The following is a 23,446-nucleotide window of genomic DNA, read 5'->3' on the forward strand; positions in this document are numbered from 1 at the left end:
CCGATATGTGGGCCTCTCACTGCCGTGGCCTCTCCCGTTGCGGAGCACAGGCTCTGGACGCGCAGGCTCAGCGGCCATGGCTCACGGGCCCAGCCACTCCGCAGCATGTGGGATCTTCCCAGACCGGGGCACGAACCCGTGTCCCCTGCATAGGCAGGTGGACGCGCAACCACTGCGCCACCAGGGAAGCCCCCTCTGTGTTTACTTTTATCACTGTAAGTACTAGAGTGGCAACCTTCTCCACTAAATTTTGAATTTCCTGAGAACTGGGCCACGTCCCACTCACCTTTACACTCCCAAGGCATCCTTGCAGTGCCTGGCCAATAAGAAATACATGTTCACTGAATGTTCACTGAATGAAGGACCCCAAATTCATAAACTCCAGCCAAATAAAACTACATGCTGCTATGACCTTTGAGTTCCATTTCCTGTACTCTTGCAGTGTACTGACTCTTTGGCCCTCAAAACAACCTATGAAATTGGTTCTACTCTATACCTTCTCACAGATGAAGTTTAGAGGTTAGGTAACTTGCTGCCCAAGTTCACAGGTTATTTATGATCACATCCTTCCTCCAAGCAGATTTGAACACCTAGGTCATCTTGGTAGAACCGAGGATACCAAGCAGCTCTTTATACACACTGGACATTAAATAAATATTTGTTGAATGAGTAATTAAATGGACTCTATATACCCCCTCAATCTGGAAAAGGTTATGGAATTTAGAGGCTCACTGATGCATATATAGAGACAGACAGGTAAGTTCTAGGGCAGAGATAAATTCACATAGAGAGCCTTGAGGTAATTTTCTACAGCATCTATTCACTTTTATACTTTAAAACATTATCTACAGTGACCATCTTTCCATTACAGAAACTACAGGTACCTAACAGTCTGTATTTGATAACTAAGCATGTTATCGCTGCATTGTAGCTTTGTGTCCTATTGACAGGTGTGGTAACATCTACAACTTTCTTGCAAGATTAGAGTGTTGCCGCAGACAAATCCCAATGTTGCTTCCTGCACTGCAATGTCTGGGCCTCAATGTGTCACAGCACCTCTGCAGACTAAGTAAGCTGTTCCAGGTGCCTCGTTTCCACTTAAATTCACAACAGCTACTCTGTGGGGGAAAAATAAGGAAGAAAAAAGGTCCCATCAAACAGCCTTTGCAAAAATATTCTGCGGCTACAATCTCTCAAAGCACGGTGCCCAGTGCCATCTCTTCCATAAAGCCTTTGACTCCCTTAGGTGAAAGCGCCCCTTTGCCCTGGAAATCTAAAGAGCATTTTCAAGCCTCGCTTAAGACCTGTATCATCACACAGAGGGTGTCACCCCTGTTGAGGACAGGCTTCCTGCTTGCATCGTCTTTTACTCCCTCCCTTATTGCCTGCAGAAAGAAGCACAGTGAATAATTTGCTGAATGAATGAACGTACAGCTGAGAAAGTCAACCCTCTGAAGCATGACTTCTAGCCGGTCCTTTCACACAGGAGCAATTGCTAACTACCCTGCAGAGAATTTCCTGGAAGGATGTTAGAAACGAATTAAATTGATCAATAATGACTGAAAAAAATTTTCAAGGGAGAAATGGTGTTTTGCTCTTTTAAGTCAGATTATATACAACAGACTTTTGGAAAAGTGTCAGCCTACAGAGCTGAGAGCATACCTGATTACCCTGTGTCAAAACTACATGTGTGCACCGTGTATTATGGTGCACATTCAGATAGTTCAAGTGAGTTCTAATTGCTTGGTAAATATACGCAAGAAAAGAGAAAAGATCTAATAGAAGGAAGAAAAGAAAAAAGGAAAATGGGCTGATTTAACTATGGAAGACACTTCACAAAGCTGATAACTGAAAAATGTTTTATGTCCCAAGAATGCACTTATCCTTGCTGTGTTCCCTGGAAACATTTACCTTTAACACGAGCATCACATGGTTCAGAATCTGGCTACTCAACACCTTTTAATTCAAGGGAGACAGTGTCCAACTATGGCTGAGGGTTCAGGCTCTGAAGATACAGACACACAGTACACAGATGACAAGGACAAAACCAGGACCCACGCCTCCTGCTCCAAATCTGTGCTCTTGAAACCACAATGACACAACGAAGCACAGAAAGCCTGAAGAAGAACCTAACGGAAAAACTGTTCAGTGAAGTAGGGGAAAAACTGACCCCCAGATGGCTGTGAGCAGAAGGTCCCTTTTTGCTCAGGAGGCATGAGGTCAAGGTCCTATACCCCAGATCACGTGGGCAGTCTACGCCAAGTCCCTCTGACTTCCTAACGCGCAAGGGACTTAAAGATGGCTCGGCCCCGTCAGACAGTGACAGCCGTCACGGGCACCTGTCCCCGCTGCCTCTGGGAGTCTTTATCGCTCTAACTCATTTCTAGTATTAAAATTCAACTTAGTCAAATAAAGAGATCACATTCCTAACCTCATTCCTGGGGTGTAACTGATCTACTAAGTTGAAAGCAGACGCCCTAGAACAAGTTTTAATTTAACTCTCCCCCACATCAGTCAGAAAGATCTCACTCTAAAATATTTCTCAGGAGCTTTTCTTAGAAACCTCCTGATAAATGAAATTACAATATGAGGTCAATAACATAGTTTATTCTCACCAAATCCAACAGTGCTAATTAGAATACAATCACCATTTTCCCAATATGCGTATATGAAGTTATGCCGGCTGAAACCAATGGAGTGGGAAACAGTTTAAGGGAAGAAATCAAGGTCCAATTCTAAAGTCTAATCAGACAGGAACACTTATTGAGCATGATACAGCAGACACAATCTTTTTTGTTGTTGTTGTTGTTGTTTTTCTTTTTTGTTTTTTTTTGCAGTACGGGGGCCTCTCACTGTTGTGGCCTCTCCCGTCGCGGAGCACAGGCTCCGGACGCGCAGGCCCAGCGGCCATGGCTCACGGGCCCAGCCGCTCCGCGGCATGTGGGATCCTCCCGGACCAGGGCACGAACCCGTGTCCCCTGCAGCGGCAGGCGGACTCTCAACCACTGCGCCACCAGGGAAGCCCCAGCAGACACAATCTTAATCAACATTCCCTCCCCCCCAACCAAAAAAACCCCAAACCAAACAAAGCCTGATTATCTTCGTTCTGAATGAGCCTTGTCGCTCCCTTACTTTCTTTAATGTGCAGGTCTAATTAATTAATTAAGCCCCAGAAGGTATCAGAGACTGAGTCATAAACTCAGAAGAAGGATCCAGTTCCACTACTGATTCACCGGCTAATCCTAGGAAAGTCACACTTCCCCACTATTCTCACGACATGAGGTGAGTAAACAATCCCACTTCGAATAACATCAGCACGAACGAAAAGCCTTCACACGTGCAACTAGTATTTGTGTTCTTCTGCAGACCATCAAACAACCATCAGGAGAAAAGAACTGGAAGGGCTGGGGCAGCGAGGAAAGGGGTGTGGGAAGAGCAAAGCACTAACTTGCAATCTTCTCACATGGACATGGCATGGGGCGTTTCCGCAAAGACCAAACAAGGATGCAGTCATCACCCTTACTGTTGCCACAGTGTTGCCTTCCCACGCCGCCCACACGGCAGCTTTAGTTCCTGCACACATTGCAGAGAGCCAGGGAAAAGTCCCAAAGAGAGAAAAAGAGAGAGGGACAAACATTCTGGAGTCAACTGCGGCCCATCTTCCCTCTGTCATATCCCACAAGCAGGGCCTGGTGAACTTAAGGACACTTGCCAGATACAGTGATCGGGCACCTGTTGTCCCAAATAAGTAGAACGTTTGTTTGAAATACGAAAATCTGGATGCAGGTGTGACACAAGGCAAACACCGGCCACATTCCAGCATCTCTAGGCACAGAGTAAGGGCAGGGGAGCAGACAGGTCATAAGGGAAGACTTGGCAGGAAGCTGACTTCCAATCAAAATCTCTAATTAGATACTGTGAACTTTAAAAAGCTAAGGAAAAAGTCCCTGAGTAACTAACGTAGAGTCCACTTATATTTACTACCAGATTTGGAGTCTCGGATGAAGATCTGCCATATAAAAACCCCCTGAACTCCCAGACCCTGCATTGCCCTGAAATCTCTATTCCAGGTAAATTCAGTTATGACTAAGAATGTCTGGGCAGAGTCAAAGCCCTCTGGTTTAGCTTACAAGTAGCAAAACTGGTTGAAATGACAGCTTTAGAAAACCACTGGAGATGGAATTTCCAGGAAGGACCCAGGAACAGGAGGGTTAATGTGACAAAGTGTCAAAAAGAAAAAGCTCTAGAGAGGAGCTCATTGTTTCGTGACATGGGCAGGGTGGAGGATGGGAAAAAACCTGAACTCTCCCCCACCAAAAAAAAGACCGAAAAACAAGTTCAAGTGACAGCACTTTTCTAGTGGCTGACCAGACACGGTGCCTCAAATCCGCTTTACAAGACGCAAGTTTCACTACTAAACCGAGGCTTTCTTCAGCTGCCACGTGTCCCCCTTGTCCAACCAGAAACTTCGTGACGTGGCCCTCACCCTCAGGTGTGTGCAGCGATAAATGTGTGCTTTTGTTACCTGCAGGTTCTGAAGGTCCATCGGATTCAGGACGGACCTCTTGCCCAGACACTAGGGTAACACGTGAAACGCCTTGCAGCCAAAGCCCAACAACCCTTGCTTTAAAAGAGAAACCTCCCTCATAATCAGACCCAGAACAGGTTCTTCAAAGTCAGCTTTCCAATTGCCAAGTAAAGAGTTTATTCTGTATCAGCTAATGAAAAGCATTCTCCACACATTTCCAATCAAGAAAAATTTCTTGTCACTTCCAATACTGATCAAATCACAACTCTAAAGACTATTCATTCCCCATAAAGGAATGTGACTATCTTTCTGGCACCAACAATTTTATTTTCTACTTTAATAAATATGTATTTTCCAACTGCATGGAAGGACACCCCTGGAGTAGAAAGAACGTCAGCTAAGAAGCCTCCTCGGCTACCTTGAGTTTCTCTAGGGTCTAAGGACAGGACACACGGAGAGTCTAGCCTGCATCTGTCTGGACTCTGAAAGTCTCTTACCTTTGTTTGTTTGTTTGTTTATTTATTTTGGCTGCTCTGGGTCTTGTGGCATGCGGACCTTTTAGTTGCAGCATGTGGACTTCTTAGTTGCAGCATGTAGACTTTTCAGTTGTGACACGGGGACTCTTAGTTGCGGCACGCATGCGGGATCTAGTTCCCTGCCGAGGGATCAAACCCGGGCCCCCTGCTTTGGGAACTCAGAGTCTTACCTACTGGGCCAACAGGGAAGTCCCTTATCTTTGTCTTAAAAGTAACAGTGCTTCCTGGCTTCCTTTTCTAGTTAGGCCAGGGAGGATACACTTTTGTTTTAAATCTCCTGCCTATATTTAATTGCAATTGCAAGTAAGACGTTTGACTCACCTCTCCCTCCTCCCTCCCATTCACACTGGAAATGTAAAGTTGAGAAACAAACCAAACCTGTCCCTGCTTAATGCAACCAAACTGGCAACACCTTATTTTACTGGAGCACTTGATGGATGCTTCACCAGAATGGAATCCCTATAAATGCGAGCAATACGCTCAGTCCAAACAAATTAAAAATTACTCTCACGATGAATTCCAAATATTATGCTTAGACAAAACAACAAACTGTTATTAAACTCATAAACCTGTATCCCACAGCACGCACAAAAAGTCTTAAGTTCGGGCTTCCCTGGTGGCGCAGTGGTTGAGAGTCCGCCTGCCGATGCAGGGGACGCAGGTTCGTGCCCCGGTCTGGGAAGATCCCACATGCCGCGGCGCAGCTGGGCCCGTGAGCCACGGCCGCTGAGCCTGTGTGTCTGGAGCCTGTGCTCCGCAACGGGAGAGGCCACAACAGTGAGAGGCCCGCGTACCGCAAAAAAAAAAAAAAAAAAAAAAGTCTTAAGGTCAAGTTACCAGCATGGTTCCACCCCTCTGACAGAATGAACCCAGGGAGCCTCAATAATCCTCGGCAGAAACCCCATACACTTTTGCTGAGACCGGAGACAAAAGGGAAAGATACCAGGGCTCCAGCCGGACCCAGGCCCCCCGTGCTCAAGCCTCTCAGTGCTCCAGACAGGCTCTGCATTCTACTTTAATCCTCTTTCTTTTGTAACACGAGCCTCTCCATGACAGAAAACATTTGGTTCCAAAGGACAATCCTGCAGAATGCCTTGGAGTTCCTCCTTAGAGCTGACAGATTCATAATTAAAAGTAAAAGCACAAAGTGCTCTCACTGAGGGTTTTCTCCCTCTGGGGAAGGGGATGCTCTGATTTTGTCCTATCCCTTCTCTGCAGGCCAAGGCACCACCCTGGAGGTGAAACATGCAAAGGAAGTGAACCATGAAGAGATGAACAGCCTGTTGAGATGGGCTCTGTCCCACCAGAGATACGACCCTGCCACAAGGACAAGGTGCAGTTCCCTCTGCCCGTGAGAACGCTCATCACACCTGATCCGGAGTGCCTCCTTCTGTGGGTCTGATGAAGACATCGGGAAGCACCGGCTTCCAGCACAGCACAGCGGGACAACTCCCGAGTCTTTGGGTTGTTTTAAGCCACGGGTGCAAAATCCAGTATAAAGAAACTCAGAATCCACATCTATGCCTTGTCTGACTGCTCACTCCAGGTGGAGCTTTAGTGCACGTCTGACGGCAAGCTCTTTTCTGCTACTATTTAAAAAACGAAATGTATGAATGGTAGCTGTACCCCAATCCACCTTCTAGTAAGGATTAGAAGTCACCTCTGGGAAAACATGTTAGATATTTTGTATCCCTGGGGTTTCATTACATCTTTAAAAGGTCTGCTTCATACTCATGGAGATCATAGCCACATACAGATGATCAAAGCAATCTTGAGCTCTGCTTTCAACTGCACCTGTTTTCCCATTTCCCATATTGTCCAGTTAAGTATAACCATGTCCTATACCACCAAGAGATATCCCTTCCTGTGAATGCTCCCCTGGAGGCCAGCGCTCCCTCAGAGCTGGCTGGCTCAATGTTCACTTGATTCCATACAAAGGTTTTTTGGTTTATAATTTCCTCTGTAGCAAAAGTGGTCTACTTACCACGGGAATTTATGTTAGTGAATCCATAATGCTGCTCTATTAATAAGAATGCTGACACTTTTAAATATTCCCCCATCAGGAACACCTTCTGTCCATTACAAGGTGTAGATTCTTACCTCCTCAGGTGATCTCATTTGGATGACCAAGCAGCAAACATCTTCCCACCTGGAGGACTAAGCACTTTCTCACGGGTACTGAGCAGGCAGCACTGACCCGTTAAGTGTGAACACAGAGAAGGCACCTCAGCACAGTGCCTGGCATAAAACCGGCATTCAAAGAAGTTAATTCTCTCTCCCTAACTTCTTTTTCCTCTGTTTATTTTAGATCTTCAGGCTTCATATCACTGTCCAAATCTCAAAGCTCCTGTAAACTCTTAGATTTACAATCCAAGCAAAAAATTATACCCTAGTCCACGATGTGCAGCCTATCTAGAGTTACTCACTTGGTTGTGGAAATGCTGAAACTGGTGCAGAACAGCTAACCCCAACTTCTAAATTATTTGTGTCTCCAAAGTTCATTTGTAAAGTTCCTTTTCCTTAGAAACATGATGTTATATTTAGGATCTCAGGCCACAAACGCCCATTTAACACACAATACATCTGAACTACAATACCAGCGTTTCTGCCGGGATGGAGCACAGTACTTTCTGCCGGGATGGAGCAGGCACTTGGATATTCGTTGGGTAAAGTTATGAAGCCCTGCAACTGGGGGCAAGGTGCACAGCTGGCTTTGGATGAAATCTTTACATAGTCTAAGTCTGTGCTTATCTTCCTCCCACCTTCCTGATGTCTCCTCATGCCCAACAGTTTCCTAATCCTCTCTTCCCCAAGTGACCAGCGCCCTCCTGTCTTAGCTGTAAACTCCAGCGTCTCACCAGAGCGCCATGTGTCAGTGTTGCAAAGGGAACCGCTTCTCCTCCCTGCCAAAATTACCTCAAGCAGCTGATCTCAGCCATGTATCAGGAGCGAAGAAATCTGATTAAGTTATTTCTCAATGAAATGTGAATGTCAGATAAACTATAATTTGTGTAGATATTCTTGACTCTTAAAAAGATGCCCGACCACCCAAACAAATCTAATTTTGTGTGGAGTACAGAAAAATGAATGAAATAGGTTTATACAGTAGAGAGATCAGGGCCACCGGGGGGACTGCTTCTAAGATATTTCTGCTTTTCAAAGCAGCTTCCTTCTCCCCTGCTGCTTTGAAGTCTAATGACTTTTTTTTAAAACAAGTTTCATAACCTCTTCAAGTTTCCATGGTAACAGCAAGTATATGATTATGCTGGTGATGGAGTGTGTACAGGGACAGGATGAGTCTAGCTTGGACAGTGCTTTTCCCAACCTAGAACCTAAGCCAAGGTGTTCAAGATTCAACCTGGCACGTCCTAAAAACAATCACCTCCAAAGAGCAGCGGAAGCTACAGAGAAGATTCTCATGTTGACCCTGGGCTGGAATTCTGGTTTTACTCCTCCTGGCTTGGCCAAAAGGGTATATTAGATATCTTTAAAAAGTGGGGGGGAGAAGGGAATGCCACATGTCTCCAAGAAACCCTATGTTTGTGGGGGGGAATGAACTGGAATTAAGAATCAACAAATGTGTCCTAAACTAGAACAAGAAAGTGGGTTGCTTTCAAAAAAAGAAGTAAAAAAAATGTATACAGGATTCTGCATGTATATCTATTCACTCTAGTTGCCCTGGGGCCTCAATTACTTTCAGTGTGAAAACAGAAAACATCAACTTGGCCAGGGAAAGCAAAATATCTACAGACTTAATTTCAACACACACTTGAAGCTGATGCCTGATATCAGCTTCAAAAGGCAGCAGCCTCATTAAGAAATGACAGGAGCCCCATCTGGGGGCTGGCAAAGGCTTAAAAACTCAAGTCAGTGCTGGGGGTCTGGAAAGGAGAATGAAACTGAATTTACCTACATCAATTAACAATGCTATTAAGGCTACTTTGGACATGCCTCCAACAATACTTCTCTTTAATACAAACAAGCTGAAGGCCTTCAGAGTAAAACCAGCCATTATCGGGCTTCCCTGGTGGCGCAGTGGTTGAGAGTCCGCCTGCCGATGCAGGGGACACGGGCTCGTGCCCCGGTCTGGGAAGATCCCACATGCCACGGAGCGGCTGGGCCCGTGAGCCATGACCGCTAAGCCTGCGCGTCTGGAGCCTGTGCTCCGCAACGGGAGAGGCCAGAACAGTGAGAGGCCCGCGTAACGCAAAAAACTATCAAAAAACAAAACAAAACAAAACAAAAACCCAGCCATTATCCCTACCCGTCATCTGGACTTTCATTACTCCCACCCTGAGGAGTGACACATCAAACAAACAAAGCACCCTGCCCACACGCAGGGCCTTTCCGCCAAGATCTCCATGTACCCTGACAAGTGCTTATTAGTCCTGACGGCAGCCCAGCAAAGAAGGGAGTTGACCACTGTGGCCTTTTTATTCTCCTAGGCGGAAAGAGGGGAAAAACTGAGCCAGTGAATCAAGGGACCAGTCCAAGGTCACAGGTAAGTCAGAAAAATGAACTCAGGACTTCAGTGCGCTTGATCAACTCCTCCACAATTTCTCCATCAGCCCCTAATGGCAAATAGGACAAATTTCCCTAGCTTGATTTAAGAACAGAAGCACCCGGGGGGCACACGGCCAACTCTTCTTATAGGCTGCTTGCACGTTGAGTCCTATTATGATATTTAATTTCAGAATAACAACAATTGTATAAAACGAAATGTTTACTTTTCCTTCTACTAGCTTCTCTGTAGTGAATTCACTCTTTAATCAAGCACCAAACTCTGGACTAAGCAGCCTGAAGATGTTTGTATAGGATGGAGGTGGTCAGTAGGAAAACTTTAAGACAATTACAGCAACTTAAGCTTCCTAACAGACTGGCAGACCCCACTTACTATATCCTGAACTCTTAAGACACACTTTTGCCTTAGACACCACAACCATAGTACGAAAGGCAAGTGATTATAATACAAAGTTAACACGGGTCTCAAGAATCCAGTCATATGATTTTTAATAGCAAGGCTAGGTGGGAAAAAATTAAATTCTACAATAGTTAGCACCTAACTCAGTGTCTTATTCCATAATTGCTAAAATTCTTGTTGAATAAATAAAAGAGAAAATAGAAGAAAGGTTGAGAAAGGACAGGAAGGTGATGGTAACTTTGTACCTGGTCCTTGATATACAAAAGTGTTCCTAGGACTGCAACCAACAGTAAAGATCAGTCTGACTTGAGCAACTGCCCGAAATTAATGTGTTTCTATTGTGTTGCCTGAGCTCCAAATTTTAAACTAAGGCAAAAAAAAAAAAAAAAAATACCAGAGTGCTAATAATTTAGTGAAGAGACGGGTTCTAGTAAAAGGGAAGAAGGCTGTAGGAAGGGCAGTAATGACTGAAAAATCTGCTTAATTTTTCTTAAAAGGTAGTAAAACTTCCAAATACAATTATCCAAATGACCATCTGAATTGGAGGCAACTCTTCACTTGTCAAAGCCCAAGAGAGAAGAACCGTAAGCAAGTTGTATTCCCAGGGTAGCGACACAAGACAGAGCACTAATGACAACCTGTACTCGAGGGCTTTTCTGAAGAAACGCCACCAGCTTCACAGGCCATGTTCCAATCACCTTTACTACACACCCGGAGGAGGGAAGAGACAGGAACTGATTCCACTCTGCAAAGGAGGAAACGGAGCCCAGAGCGAGGAGTCAGACTCCAGGCCAGACAGTGGCTGCCAGCCCTGCTCCGGAAGAAGAGAGCAGACAGGGGAGAGGGACGGTTCTGTAACATCTGGGAAAGTGCCATATGTCCAGAAAATGTGAACCAGTGAAAAGACAGAAAGTGAGAACCAGCTGGCCGAGGAACAGGACACACGGACAGGCTGAGCAGGGGGCCTGTTTCGTCCTGTCCTGCTTCAAGCCCCTAATGACCATGGCCGTGAGCTGCCTTCCTAGCCTCGCTTGTTCTCCCTCCTCCTTAGCAAAGGAGGGAAAACAAGTAAAACTGTAAAAAAACAACAAAAAAAATCGGTTGTCCAATCACTAAGCTCCTCCCACTCCTCAAAGAGCTGGTTAACACAGGAGTCCCTGGACTTTGTTACCTACCTTTGCTTCATCATTAATGTCCCAAGTGAAAGAAATGGCATTATAAGCAATCTCCTCAATGTTACTGATGGTGTTGAAGCTTTCTTTGTAGTCAGCTGTATGAGGGACGAGAAAGAAAAAGAAAGTCGTGGTTTCTAGTTTCCAACATGAGGTTACAGCAGTTCAATGTAAGATTCAGCTTTTAATATTATCACTGCTGGATACTTTAAATTAACATTTTGTTGGGTTGAAAGGAGTTCAAAAAAGAATCACAGAATTTTTGTAATGGAGGCAAGCTTAGACATTTTAAAATTTATCCCATTTTGTCAAAATTAGGACACTTAGGTCTAAAAAGTTTAAATAATTGTCCCAAGGCCACAAAACTAAGTCCAGAGAATCAAGACTGGAACTCAGTTCTTTTCATTCTTCTGAAAGAGAACATGAATATTACCACAGGCAAAGAAAAGAAGTAACACAAAGATTAAGAGCCATCTTGCGATACAGACGATGGTCTTACACGACAATTATATACATGGCAAGAACACGCGTTGTCACAAAGCTACCTGACTAAATATGGATTTGCACAGGTCTGCTTCTCTACTCCAAGTGATGAATCTCTGGGTCTATTTACAGACAGAAGAGACTTTCGATGCAGTTCAGCATGTAACTAGGGAAGACTGTGTGTGTTGCTGCACATCAGCAGTATTTTCTTTAACTTGGTGATTTTTTTTTCCTCCACCTATTATCATCTCCAAATAATCAGAATCTCTTAAAGAAGACACTACCCCTCAAACAATTTGTAGACTGAAAAGCAGGACACTCTTACATGAGCTGGCTCTACAGCTCCTGGCCTCAGTGTCACATGGAAAGCCACCACATGGGGCATATGTCCTCATGAAGGAAGTAATGTTAAGAGCACCGATTCCAGGAGGCCAAGGACAATGTTTGGAACAGATCAGTAGCTGGCATAAAAATTCAAATGCATTCGGCAGGAAGCTGATCACTGCCAAAAATAACTGGATTTAGAAAACTGGATGCTTGCACCTCTGGGAATAAAAGCAGGCTCCGGAGCTACTTACCTATGTCAATGCATCTTTGTTTAGCCGTGTGCTGCCGCGAGTGCCAGTATTTCCAGTGCCTTAACTGATCTTCCCTGCTTTTGTCCTCGGCAAAAACCACCATGATCACGCTCTGTGAAAGAGAATGCGTCACGACGTAAAGACACGAAGGCATGAGTATCTTTTGGAAAACTTAGTTCTCGATTTTGTGGTGAATTAAAACTGCAATTTCAGATCTTAATTTAGATCTGCCTCAGACCTGGAACTAGTGAGCTCTGACCAGCTTTCCCAGAGACGAGAACTGACAGCAGGACTTACTCGGACTTTGCTGATGGGGTGGTGGATGCCCTCGTTGCTGCTCACTTCCTTCAAGGTGACAGGATAGAACTGGCCTTTGTTCAGGTACGTCATGGTGCTATCTCCCGGCTTCTGTCGGAGCGATTTTGAGGCTTCTAGGGTATATTCAAAGTTGTTCCTAGAAAACAAAAAAACTCACAGATCTCTAATTCACTCTCTTGGAAGCTTCTTAAATGCCTGAGCTCAAACTTGACATGCTTTAGTGTGGATGTATGCAGAGAGCAGATGACTAGAAACATCCAACTGACCATGTCATGCTATAAGTAGATAGCAGTTGCTGCTTTTTCCAAAGTAAATATAATCTTAAGCAACCCACAAATTCTCAAATCTCTCAGATGTGGGACTACTAAATGCCTACTAGAAAATCTGTGAAGTGATGTTAACAAATTAGAAGCTTGGAGGCAAAGGATATTAATGACATGAATGACTGAAAAGCACTCCGGAAGGAACTCTCACGAGACATGCTACCAACCTGGTATTTACCCAGCAAAGGTTGCACACAGGAGGCTGGGAGGCCTCTGACTAAATGTGATTTGGCCTGCCAGCACTTTTTTGTTGTTTTTGCTTATAATTTAAATGTACTCAGATGGCACTCCACGGTTGCCTACATTTTCTTTTATCTTATAGCACCACGTCTATATTCCCCTGAAGTTGTTTAATAACCTTGCTGGGAAAGGGGCTGGCAAATTACTCCTATTTTTATAGATAAAGTTTTATTGGAATGTAGCCACGCCCTTTGTTTACACATTATGGCTGCTTTTGTGCTTCAGCGACAGAGCTGGGCAAAGCTGGTCAGTTGCGACAGAGGCTGTATGGCCCACAAAGCCTAAAATAGTTACTATCTGATCCTTTACAGAAAAAGTTTGTTGACCCCTATCCTAGATCCTGAAGGCATTTGAGTTTGTGACTCCTTGTACCTTGAGGCAGGTCTATAAGGCAGTCTCAATTCCCATAAAATCCTAGACTTTTAAATAAAACTTTTATTTAAAAATACAGCAAAAAAATAAAAATACAGCACACATAAAAATGCATAAAACAAAATTACACTCCTAAAAAAACTGAAGATGTTTATATATAACTTGGAAAATATTGGTATTTCCAGAGTGAGATGCAATTTTGTGACCTATAAAAGAGGTTGTCAGCCCAGTAAACAGTTGACTTCATTTATTTTATCATTAGTGAGACTAATAAAAATATAAAAGGCATTATCCACTTGATGTTATTCCTAAATTCTCACAGAATTATACACTTTTGGAAACAGAAGGGACCTCAGATCTAATTTAATCCCTCACCTCTTCTCTGAGATTCCATTCTACTACCACTACTACTACCATCACATAAAGAAACCGAAGGAAAGAAAAAGCACCAACACCAAGAATTAGGGAAACATGAAACACAGCTCAGAGTGCAAAACTGAATGCACTAAAGCAAATGTCCTCCAGCAAAGATGTCACCACACTAACTGCAAGAAAGTAAAGTTGAAAGCTGCGAAAGCCACCTCTGATTTTCCAAGATCCAATTAACAAAAAGGAAGTAAGTCGTACAAGCTGAAAGTTAAAAATCAAATTAAAAGACAACTATTACCCAGAAACACTGTCAAAAACATAGTCCTCTGAATTCATGCCAGGCATCCGCAGACTGAGATCCGAGGAGAAGAAAACCTGAAATATCAACGTGATAAGCCACAACGATGTAACTGGTTATCAGGCTCACTAAAGACCAACGTCTGGTACAGCATCAGAGTATGTGGCTTACAGCAACCCACCACTCTTCCAAAATTTGTCTGAAACAAAAATTTTAACTCTACAAAAAATTTTAAAAGAAAATTAAAAAGAAAAATATATCCATTTATACAACCCTTGATTAAATTAAGACAGTTTACATAAGTGCTCCCACAAAGCGCTTCCATCTTCTCTCTTCCCATCTTTCCCACACATCCCAATTCTGTCCAGACTCTGGAATGTGCAACCAAAATCTCATGACTTTTAGGAGTCAGCTCTATCGCTGCACCAAGTTAAGATAAAGTATCGAGTCGGCACCATGGCTGGATGGATCGGTGCACTTCCCCAGGAAAGGTTACTATTCTACTCACTCCGTAAGTGGAGACGGATGCTCCTTTCCCCCATAAGTCATTAAATACAGTTCCAAACGTCCTCAGCCCCTAGCTTTTACCCGAGTGACGTGTTCATCACCACGGAGCCCTGAGAAGTACTTGGAATTAATTGGTAAATGTCACACGATGCACTTGTCATCAAGCTCTACCCGCCTCCCCGACAATGTACCAAGCAAGAAACACTAAGCAAATATACGATGAATCATTTTATATTAAGACCAGTTGTGGGGAGCTCGTTTTGGTCTAGGACAAAAGCCGAAAATGTCCACAGAAGATTAAGTATGCAGCTCTTCTTCTCATTCTCCAGCAAATCACTTTGCTGGAATCATAATTGTTAACTCAGCTGCTTGTAAGATTAGCCATGTGCCCTTGATAATAATTTCTGGTTTTATAGGTTTAGTTTACAAATTATACCCGTGGACCTTTTCTCTTTAAGAAAAAAAGAAAAACAACTCTTTTGTTCCCAATCCACTGACTTCAGGCTGAGTTTCAAGCTTACATAACAAGGAAGAGGTGGAACCCAATACTTATACAAACACACAGCGTCTTAGGAAGATGCTTTCATTTCCTGTACCTCCTGAACGCCTTCCTTGAAGGTCTCTGAGAAGGTAGAGTCTGGAGTACGCCTTTGAGCATTTGGGGGTTGAGCACCAGAGCTGAACTGGTCAGCATTCAGGTTCCGGTCGAAAACCACCACACGCTCTGTGGGCTCAGGATGATACACTGCTGGGGGGATTCCCACAGCAAAGCCGTGGTGCTGGGTCTCCGTCTTGATGGAGTGGGTAGGCATCGCTGCTATGGAGACAGTGACCGTGGTGTCAGGAGCTGTCAGATGGCCCCTCTTGTCGATGCCCAGCTGGTTGCCATGGGGAAGGACAATGTTAAATGGCACATTTTTCAGCACTTGCACTCTGTTTTCTCCAGCAGAAATGAGGGGCTGCTCAGTCACATTTGGTATGCTATTTCTTTAAGAAAAGAAAAGAAAATTTTGTTTTCAAACTCAATGCTGATACAGTTCCTTGACAATTTTTATTTTCCTAATGGCATTGGGCTATTGGGTCCCGTGCAATAATAATAATATACTTGGTAGAAACCAAATAAATAGGAAATGGCACAACAACCCATTACCAGAGAAAGGGAAAAAAAATGCTTTATAGTTATAGTTCAAGTAAAATCCAAAAGTATTGAGTAAAATTTCATTTGAAATGCTGAGAACTCAGAGCTTTCCTCTACTATATTTTATTTCCAATAATCCTAATAAAATGATCATATTTTACTAGAAGCCTGAAGCTACAAACGTGATTAACTGGAGCAGTATAGGCTGGTGGTTAAAGTACAGACTCTACAGTCAGACAATGTAGATTCAAAATCTTTCAGTAACTACGTGCTCATCTATAAAATGGGGATAATGATGGTACCTATCCTCACAAGGTGGTGATGAGGATGAAATGAGAATACACTGAAATGCGTATAATGATGCCTGGCACACAAGGGCTCAGGAAGTGTGAGGTACTTGGTCCTCAACCACCACTTCTCCCAGTACTTAGACTCACTTGCTTTCCCGTTCACCAAACAAAAAACAAAAAACAAAAAAAACACCCTATGATTACATTGTACCAGCAGATATATTTGCACAAATTACTTTTGGCTTAATAAATATCCTGGGCAATATAAGACGATTTTTAGTTTAGAGTAAAATTGATACATTTTCAAAGCCCCCTCAAACCATATAGGCTGATACCTTTAAGGGAAAAAAAGCTATTCAGCAACTATGCACATTTCAAGATCAATAAAATATTCAAACCTTAAACCATAAGTTCACTCCCAAGACTGTCTTAAAGAAATTTCTTTAGAGAAAAAGGAAAAAGCTATTTAGAAAGCTGTTCATTAAGGCTTTGTAATAGCAAAAATCAGATACAGCCTTAATGTTAAGGATAGCTAGGGTCTGCCTTAAAATATTCTAGCAAAAATAAATAAAATTTAAAAATTAATTAATTAGAAAGTTGGAGAAGAGGGAAGAGTAGATCAAAAAGGAGGAAGTAAGTTGATAACAGTTGAAGCTGAGTACCTACTGGCTTATACTATTTCTCTACTTTTGTTATGTTTGAAAGTGCCTATAACAAAAATTTAAAAATAAAAGCCATAAGCCCTTTTCCAAATTATGAAGATTAAAACAGCAATATGGAAAATATTTATGAAATATACTGAGTAGAAGAAAATCCTATCTGTGAATATAATCACAGCCCCAAAAAATGCGCCTGCACGCCCAAACGGCAAACAACTAAATTGTGAGCAGAGTGGGATGCTGAATGATCATTCTTTCTTCAAAAATGTTTTATTCTTCTATTACTAATAGAACACAGAGCAATTTAAAAGGCACATTTAACTTTTTTTCTTCATGGCTATAAAGTCAAGCCTTAATTTGAATTTCTGAAAGTTTTAACCTAAAAGATTTCAAAAATAACCTCAACAGGAGTTTGGAATACAGCTGAACATACTTTATTAAATTTTACTCAGTTAGGCAGTTATTCAAGATCATTGATACTTATTTTTTTTAATGGACCCCCACCATTGCCTTAAGACACGTCCTTCTTAAGAGAACCTAAAAGACAAATAAGCAAACAGTGCACTCACGTGTTTACTAAAAACATCCCTTTGGGCGAGGAGAAAGTTATTGTTTTTGTTTTCTAGAAAAGGCAACTACACCTAAAGAAACGGGTGACTTCTCAGCAATAGAATCGTAATTAGTAAGAGACAAATCAGTAATGAAATCTGAATTCAGATATTAAGAGTCCAACTTACCCATCTCTTCCACTAGCGCCTGTTCATTTAAACAAACTTTTGCTTTATTTTCATAGAAACCTGGCATTTTCAAGTGTACTGTTTTATGCTCTACATTAAACATTACCTTTTGCTATGATCTGGCTCTGGGTGCTCAACATCTGGCTTTGCTGTTGATGACCTTCTCTCTCGTGGAACCTTAGATATTAACACACATGACAACAATTTAGTTCTTACTCATGAAGTAGAGATACAGTCCTTACTTTTCATCAGTAAGCTCAACCATTCACATGTCTACTGACTGCCTACCGAACCCCAGGCTCTGAGGACACACGATGAATAAGACAGTATCTGCCCTCAAGGAGTTTACAATCTGGTCACCGGGTTGATATGTAGAAACCAACTTTTACTTAGTTGCCAAATAAATTCAGAATATCCAACATTTACTTTGTCATTGAGTTTGGGTTTTATCTGTTAAAAGAAATACCTCTGGTCTGGTTCTACCCATTTATCTACATAATGTAATAGAGAAGAAGCTACTGAAAACACAACTGGGCTCTTTCAACATTCTCCCTGCTCTTCTCTGCTACCCTTCCTTTCAGATCAAACGCAAAACCAAAAGGATCAGCCATATTAACAGTTCACTCCAAGACCCAAATGTTGGCTCCAAATGATAAATTTCTTTAGATACGTTGGGAGTCACACTGTCTGTTACCCAAAGGACAAATCAAACTCTGTTGGGTCTACTCCTTTTTTGATTCTGCTCCTCTTTGCATAGGAGGTGACAGCAGGCAAACATTACTGGGTGTACTGCAGACATCAACCCAGCTGAGACTTATTCCCAACATGTACTCCAAAACCGCTAAGACGTTTGAAACTGGTTTTCAATGTGAATGTAGAAATTCTATTCCTACATTCTTATTCTACCCTTAAAGACAAAATAAATTATTGTTTCACGTATTAACAACACGCTTTTAAAGCTTTACCAAAGTTATTATATAAAAATGACTGATGGTTACACCCAAAGAATTGAAACAAATAAGTAAGTTTATTTAAAAAGGAAAATAAATAACCCTACAGCTATTGCAAGAAGGCTGACATACAGTACTACTAAGATTGCCACCCTTAATGGACAGACATGAGGATTTATCTCCTCCTAAGATGTAAAATACTTTTAGGATGACCCTTTATTTAAAATACACACACATACAACCACTGCAATTAGTGTTATTACATAGGTCTTTCTGGCACTAAACTTGTTGGGTTTCTCCCATTCTCAAAAGTTTCAGTTAAAAATATGTAACTTCAAACTTCATACTTAAGACTTAGAAACTTATGGTTTTACAATGAGTCAATAAAACAAGCCATAAGAAGAACAGATAATATAAGTTCTACTTCAAAGGAACCCTTTGTGGCACACGTCCCAGGCAAGGGTTTCTTCTAGCATCCTTGGTTACTGTGCAAGTTTCCATTCATATTTAAGGGAAAAAAACTTACCTCGGACCTCAAACACAAGCTGGACACATGGCCTCATACCAGAAAACAATTAAATCTTTTGTTTAGGTCGCCCCCCCCCCATTTCGATACTCAAACTATCTTCTTTGCTTTTTACCCTCTGCATTTCTTGTATTCAGAGAATACAGTGTCAGAATGTAACAGAGGGCAGGCAACTGATGAATCTGGGTGAGAGTATCTGGGAGTTAATTATCTTGTTATTCTAAGTTTTCTATAGGTTTGAACGTTTCAAAAACAAAGAGATGGTAAAAATAAGCTGTAATATATAGCCATTCCTGGGCTGTATCTTACAGTTTATATATATACGGGCTATGGGTCAGAGAGAAGAACGCCAAGTGAACCCAGCAAGCAAAGCCTGTCCCCCACAGGGCAGCAAGGCACACTGAGGGGGGGGCTTGGGCACAACCTGAAACCCTGGCTGCAACACATACTAGTTGTGTGACCTGAGAATCTTATTTTTATCATCTGCAAAACAGGGATAATAGCACATATTTTCCAGGGTTGCAGGAGGGATCAGAAATCACATTCATTCTGGTAACATGGCTAGCACAATACAGGTAATCAGTAAGTCGTAGCTAGTATTATTAGGATAATGATGATGGTACAGATCAGGGGTGTCATCTCCAGATATGAACACCATGTAAAACTCCAGGTGGAGAACAGGCTGTGTTTAATTAAGACTAATCCAAATCTCTAGGAACAGGCAACAAAATATATCCTGACCTTAGAACTAGAAAGTCCAAGGCTAGAAAATACAGGTTTTGTTTTTTTCATGAATCCCACAATCAAATCAAATCAAATCAAATCAAATGCTCTGTAATATCATTTAGGGAAAAGGAAACCACTCTGACTACACAGGAATAAAGGTTAGAGCACAGGTAAATGAACCAATATCCACTCTTGATGGCACTAAGAACTACCTTTGGAAAAATGATCAATCTCATTAAGGCACAGGTAACATCTTCTTTTATGGGAGCTTCACCTTTCAGATAGAGCCAGAACAGCTGGCTACTTTACACATTTTAAAAATGACCCGTTGATTCTATGATTGTAGATTTTCAGCTTTGAACCACAGTAAGTCAAAGTACTCATTAAACTATTTATAGTCACTACAGAAGCAACCTGCATTACATTCTACCAGCAAATTACTGTTTTATATGCTGTTGAATCAAGTGTGCCTTGGGCTGTTGTTAGGGTTTTTAAAGAGCAGGCAAACCCACCTTGTAGTAGTCATAGAGCAAGCCCAGCGCAGCTGCACTGTCTTCATCTCCATTGATGCTCATCATCGCTTTGGTTGCTGCAGTGAGAGGGTTTTCCAGGAAAGATTTCCAGGCTTCATCCTCACTAGTGTAGGAACGACGCTGTGGATAAAGTGCTTCATTCTGAAGAACCAACACTGGCCGTTTGCTTAGGAGAAATTTTTTTAAGAAGAAAAAATATATATATATATCTATCTCACATCTTTTTCTACTGCAAGTCATTATAAGCTAATTTTTAAAAAGGCAAACAACCAATTCCTTGATGTTCCAATAAAATAGTCCATTGTTTCATCAATGACCCTAGTAAAGTTAAATTACGACCAGATCAGAAGACAACCCACTTAAATGCAGCCCAATGGGTCACCCAGTAAGATATAAGGTATTTAGGCAGCCAGGGAACCTGCAGTTAACCTGCACATGGAACCCAGGACACACTACCTGGCACAAAAAAACCCCAACACCAAAAGTCAAAACCCCACTCCAAGAAAATGTCAGGCTATGCAAACACTTTACAAAAACAAACACAAGGACAAAGTAAGGCAAAACAGAACATTCACTCTCTTCAGACATATACATTCAGGACTGTACCCTCTTACACAGAGTATATATGGTTCAATCACCATGCTGGTATATGATATCTCCCTCTTTCTCCCGGTGATGCCATGCCTTAAAAACTACAAACAAAGGGGAGAGGAGGAGAAGACGGAAAGAAAAAGGGCTACTTGGTTTAATCCTCGGGGGTATATGAGAAAGTTAGAATATTCTACTGATTACCAGCAGATTGAGCATGGAATGTGGCCAAAGGGGACTGTAAATCAATAAGGAGGCACAATTCTCTGGCATGGGAGTTAACTGTTTATCGTAGAGATAAACACTTAAGAATCTACAACAATAAATGCAGCCACTGAACAAAAAGAGGTTTTTAAGGAAATAAGTGGGGAAATCAGTTTTTTAAAATCTTTACTAGTTTTTCATACTGGGCAAGAACTGTTCCACTTTAACACTGTAGTTCAGTGGGAAAAATCCAGAAAAATCAACGGAGAACCTAGTAGAGTCTTATAGAAGATTTAACTTAAAAGATTAAAGCAAACATTACTGATTCCAAAAAGTTGAAATGTAAACAGCCTCAGTAACTGTTCAGTGGTCCTGTTTAGTAAGTCAATAAAGAGAAAAAGTGGACTACCTCCAGCAAAATCAAGCAGTTTTCTTTTTAAGAAAAGCTTTTTAAATATTCAGAACTACTCTGAATTATCACCATCCTAACAAAGCAAATTAAAGGATCGGTTCTCATTGCAACACACAAATGAAATATGTAAATTGCCTAAAGGTGACCTACCTACTCTAAAAGTGAATGTAGAAAGATTGATTATCTTCTCAAGTAATCAACAAGGTTAGGGTTTGGCAGTCACCCAGGCCCTTTAAAAACAGATATAGGTTCAGAAAAAGAACATCTTTGAAAAAAAGGGGGGGAAAAATCCTACAACTTAATTATCCTCAGTCAAAACTGTCTTATTTCAAAGCCAATGTTTTTACTCCTAAAGTCCTAGGAACTCACATTTGGTAGGAAAAGTTTTGAGGTGGTATACTATTTTAACACAAAATAAACACGAAGGGTTGTTCAAAGCACATGGCTGGTTTAAAAATGAAGACTTTCCACAAATCTCAAATTAAAAAAAAAAAATTATGTAATATATAAAGGGGCATTCCCTGCGCCATCAGGAGGACAGAACAACAGCTACTGAACCAGTGGTACTTTGGGGGTGATTTGGTGTCCTACGCTATTATTAATAGTGTAATACCTACTTCCAGAAGATTATGACAGCACTTGGCTCATTCAATTCCCATAATGCTAGTTTTTCAGCTTCCCTTCTTCTCCCACCCCCATCCCAAATCTGCACAAGCAACAGAAAATAAATATTTTTTTGCCAATGGTTTTGTTTGTGATCACCCTGAAGGTGTCTTACATTTCCAAACTGTGCCTAAGGCCAAAATTGGAGCTCTGGAAATATGCCTTATCTAAACTATAAGTCAAGAAATAAACACGAAACCAGCTGCCTTTTTTAGTCTACTTCCTCATGACAGTCAGGCTGTTGTTAGTCCCTAAAGCCTCATCACTGCCCTCTCCCTGAGTCGTAAACCCTTCATCAATGATCTCTGGAAGACTTCTGAAATACAGTTCAAGCAATAATTTATCTGCATATTCTACACCACAAGATTAATTGAAATTTAAGTCATCCATACATAATAATATCTAAACCTCTCATCCACAAGAAGAGCACCCTTAAACAAAGTGATCCTCAGCAAATAATTATTAAAGCTGGGAGGGTTACCCCTCTGCCCTGGATTTACTGATCTCAAATACACTGACTGGTCTGGTGCGATTTACTTGGGGTTTTCGGGGGGGTTTCTGTTTCTTCTCTTTTTTGGAGCAATTTTATATTTACAGAAAGGCTGCAAAGAAAATACAGAACTGTCCCTCACCCAGTTACATTATCGCCTTACATTTGTGAAAATATTTCTTTAATCACGATAGCCAAAAAAGCACGTTAGTGAGCACAGTGCTTTCTAGTCTACCATCCTGATTTCAAAGTTCCATCCTCTTGGTATTTCTGAGCATTGCTAGTTGCAATAATCTGTAATTACCATCAGTGAGGCAAGTGGGAAAAAAAACTCCTGCAACAATTTTCTCAGCCAGGGGAAAGAAAATGCCAGGACACCGGAGCACTTCCACTTTCCCCTCAATTTCTCCTTTCGGAAGTTCTAGCAGCCTGGACGAATGACACGGCTGAGCGACAGAGATTACCTGAGAAGCTCTCCCTTTCCAGCCGCGGAGCGCGTCCCAAAGAGCTCCACTGTCCCCCCTGAGCGAAAACGCCCCGGTGGGGACACGGGGCCGCCGGCGGGCAGAGCCCCAGCCCGCGAGCGGGGCGCCCCGAAGCTCCCGCCGCGCACCCCGGCCACCGGAGACCAGGACGCGGAGGCCGGGAGTGGCGGTTCCTCTCAGGAGTCAAGGCCCCCAAGGCAGGGGTCCCCTCAGGGGTCTTCGGGGGAACAAAGGTGGCCGGGGGTGCGGACAGGCAGAGGCCGCGGCGGAGAAGAAGGCGGACGGCGAGACGCGAGCCGCCCGCCCTCCCAGCCTGGCACCCCCGCCTCCTGGCCCGGCCTCGCACCGGCGCCCCCCGCCCGCCCGCCCGCCCGCCAGACCTCGCACCCGCCCCGGCCCC

General features: G+C 42.5%; 1 protein-coding gene across 1 annotated transcript in view; it reads right to left on the minus strand.

Annotated features, from left to right (window-relative positions):
- Nucleotides 1–22,299, minus strand: part of GRHL1 (grainyhead like transcription factor 1) — a 44,596-nt gene extending 22,297 nt beyond the window's left edge. Inside the window, 8 exon segments of the mRNA XM_007456929.1 lie at nucleotides 11,161–11,255; nucleotides 12,219–12,330; nucleotides 12,516–12,672; nucleotides 14,139–14,215; nucleotides 15,242–15,632; nucleotides 17,576–17,646; nucleotides 20,184–20,370; nucleotides 22,271–22,299. Of these exon segments, the coding sequence (XP_007456991.1) occupies nucleotides 11,161–11,255; nucleotides 12,219–12,330; nucleotides 12,516–12,672; nucleotides 14,139–14,215; nucleotides 15,242–15,632; nucleotides 17,576–17,646; nucleotides 20,184–20,370; nucleotides 22,271–22,299 (1,119 nt within the window).
- Between the last annotated feature and the right edge of the window lie 1,147 nt (nucleotides 22,300–23,446).

The sequence above is a fragment of the Lipotes vexillifer genome, unplaced genomic scaffold (genome assembly GCF_000442215.2).
Source record: "Lipotes vexillifer unplaced genomic scaffold, Lipotes_vexillifer_v1.1 scaffold390, whole genome shotgun sequence".
Classification (NCBI taxonomy): Eukaryota; Metazoa; Chordata; class Mammalia; order Artiodactyla; family Lipotidae; genus Lipotes; species Lipotes vexillifer.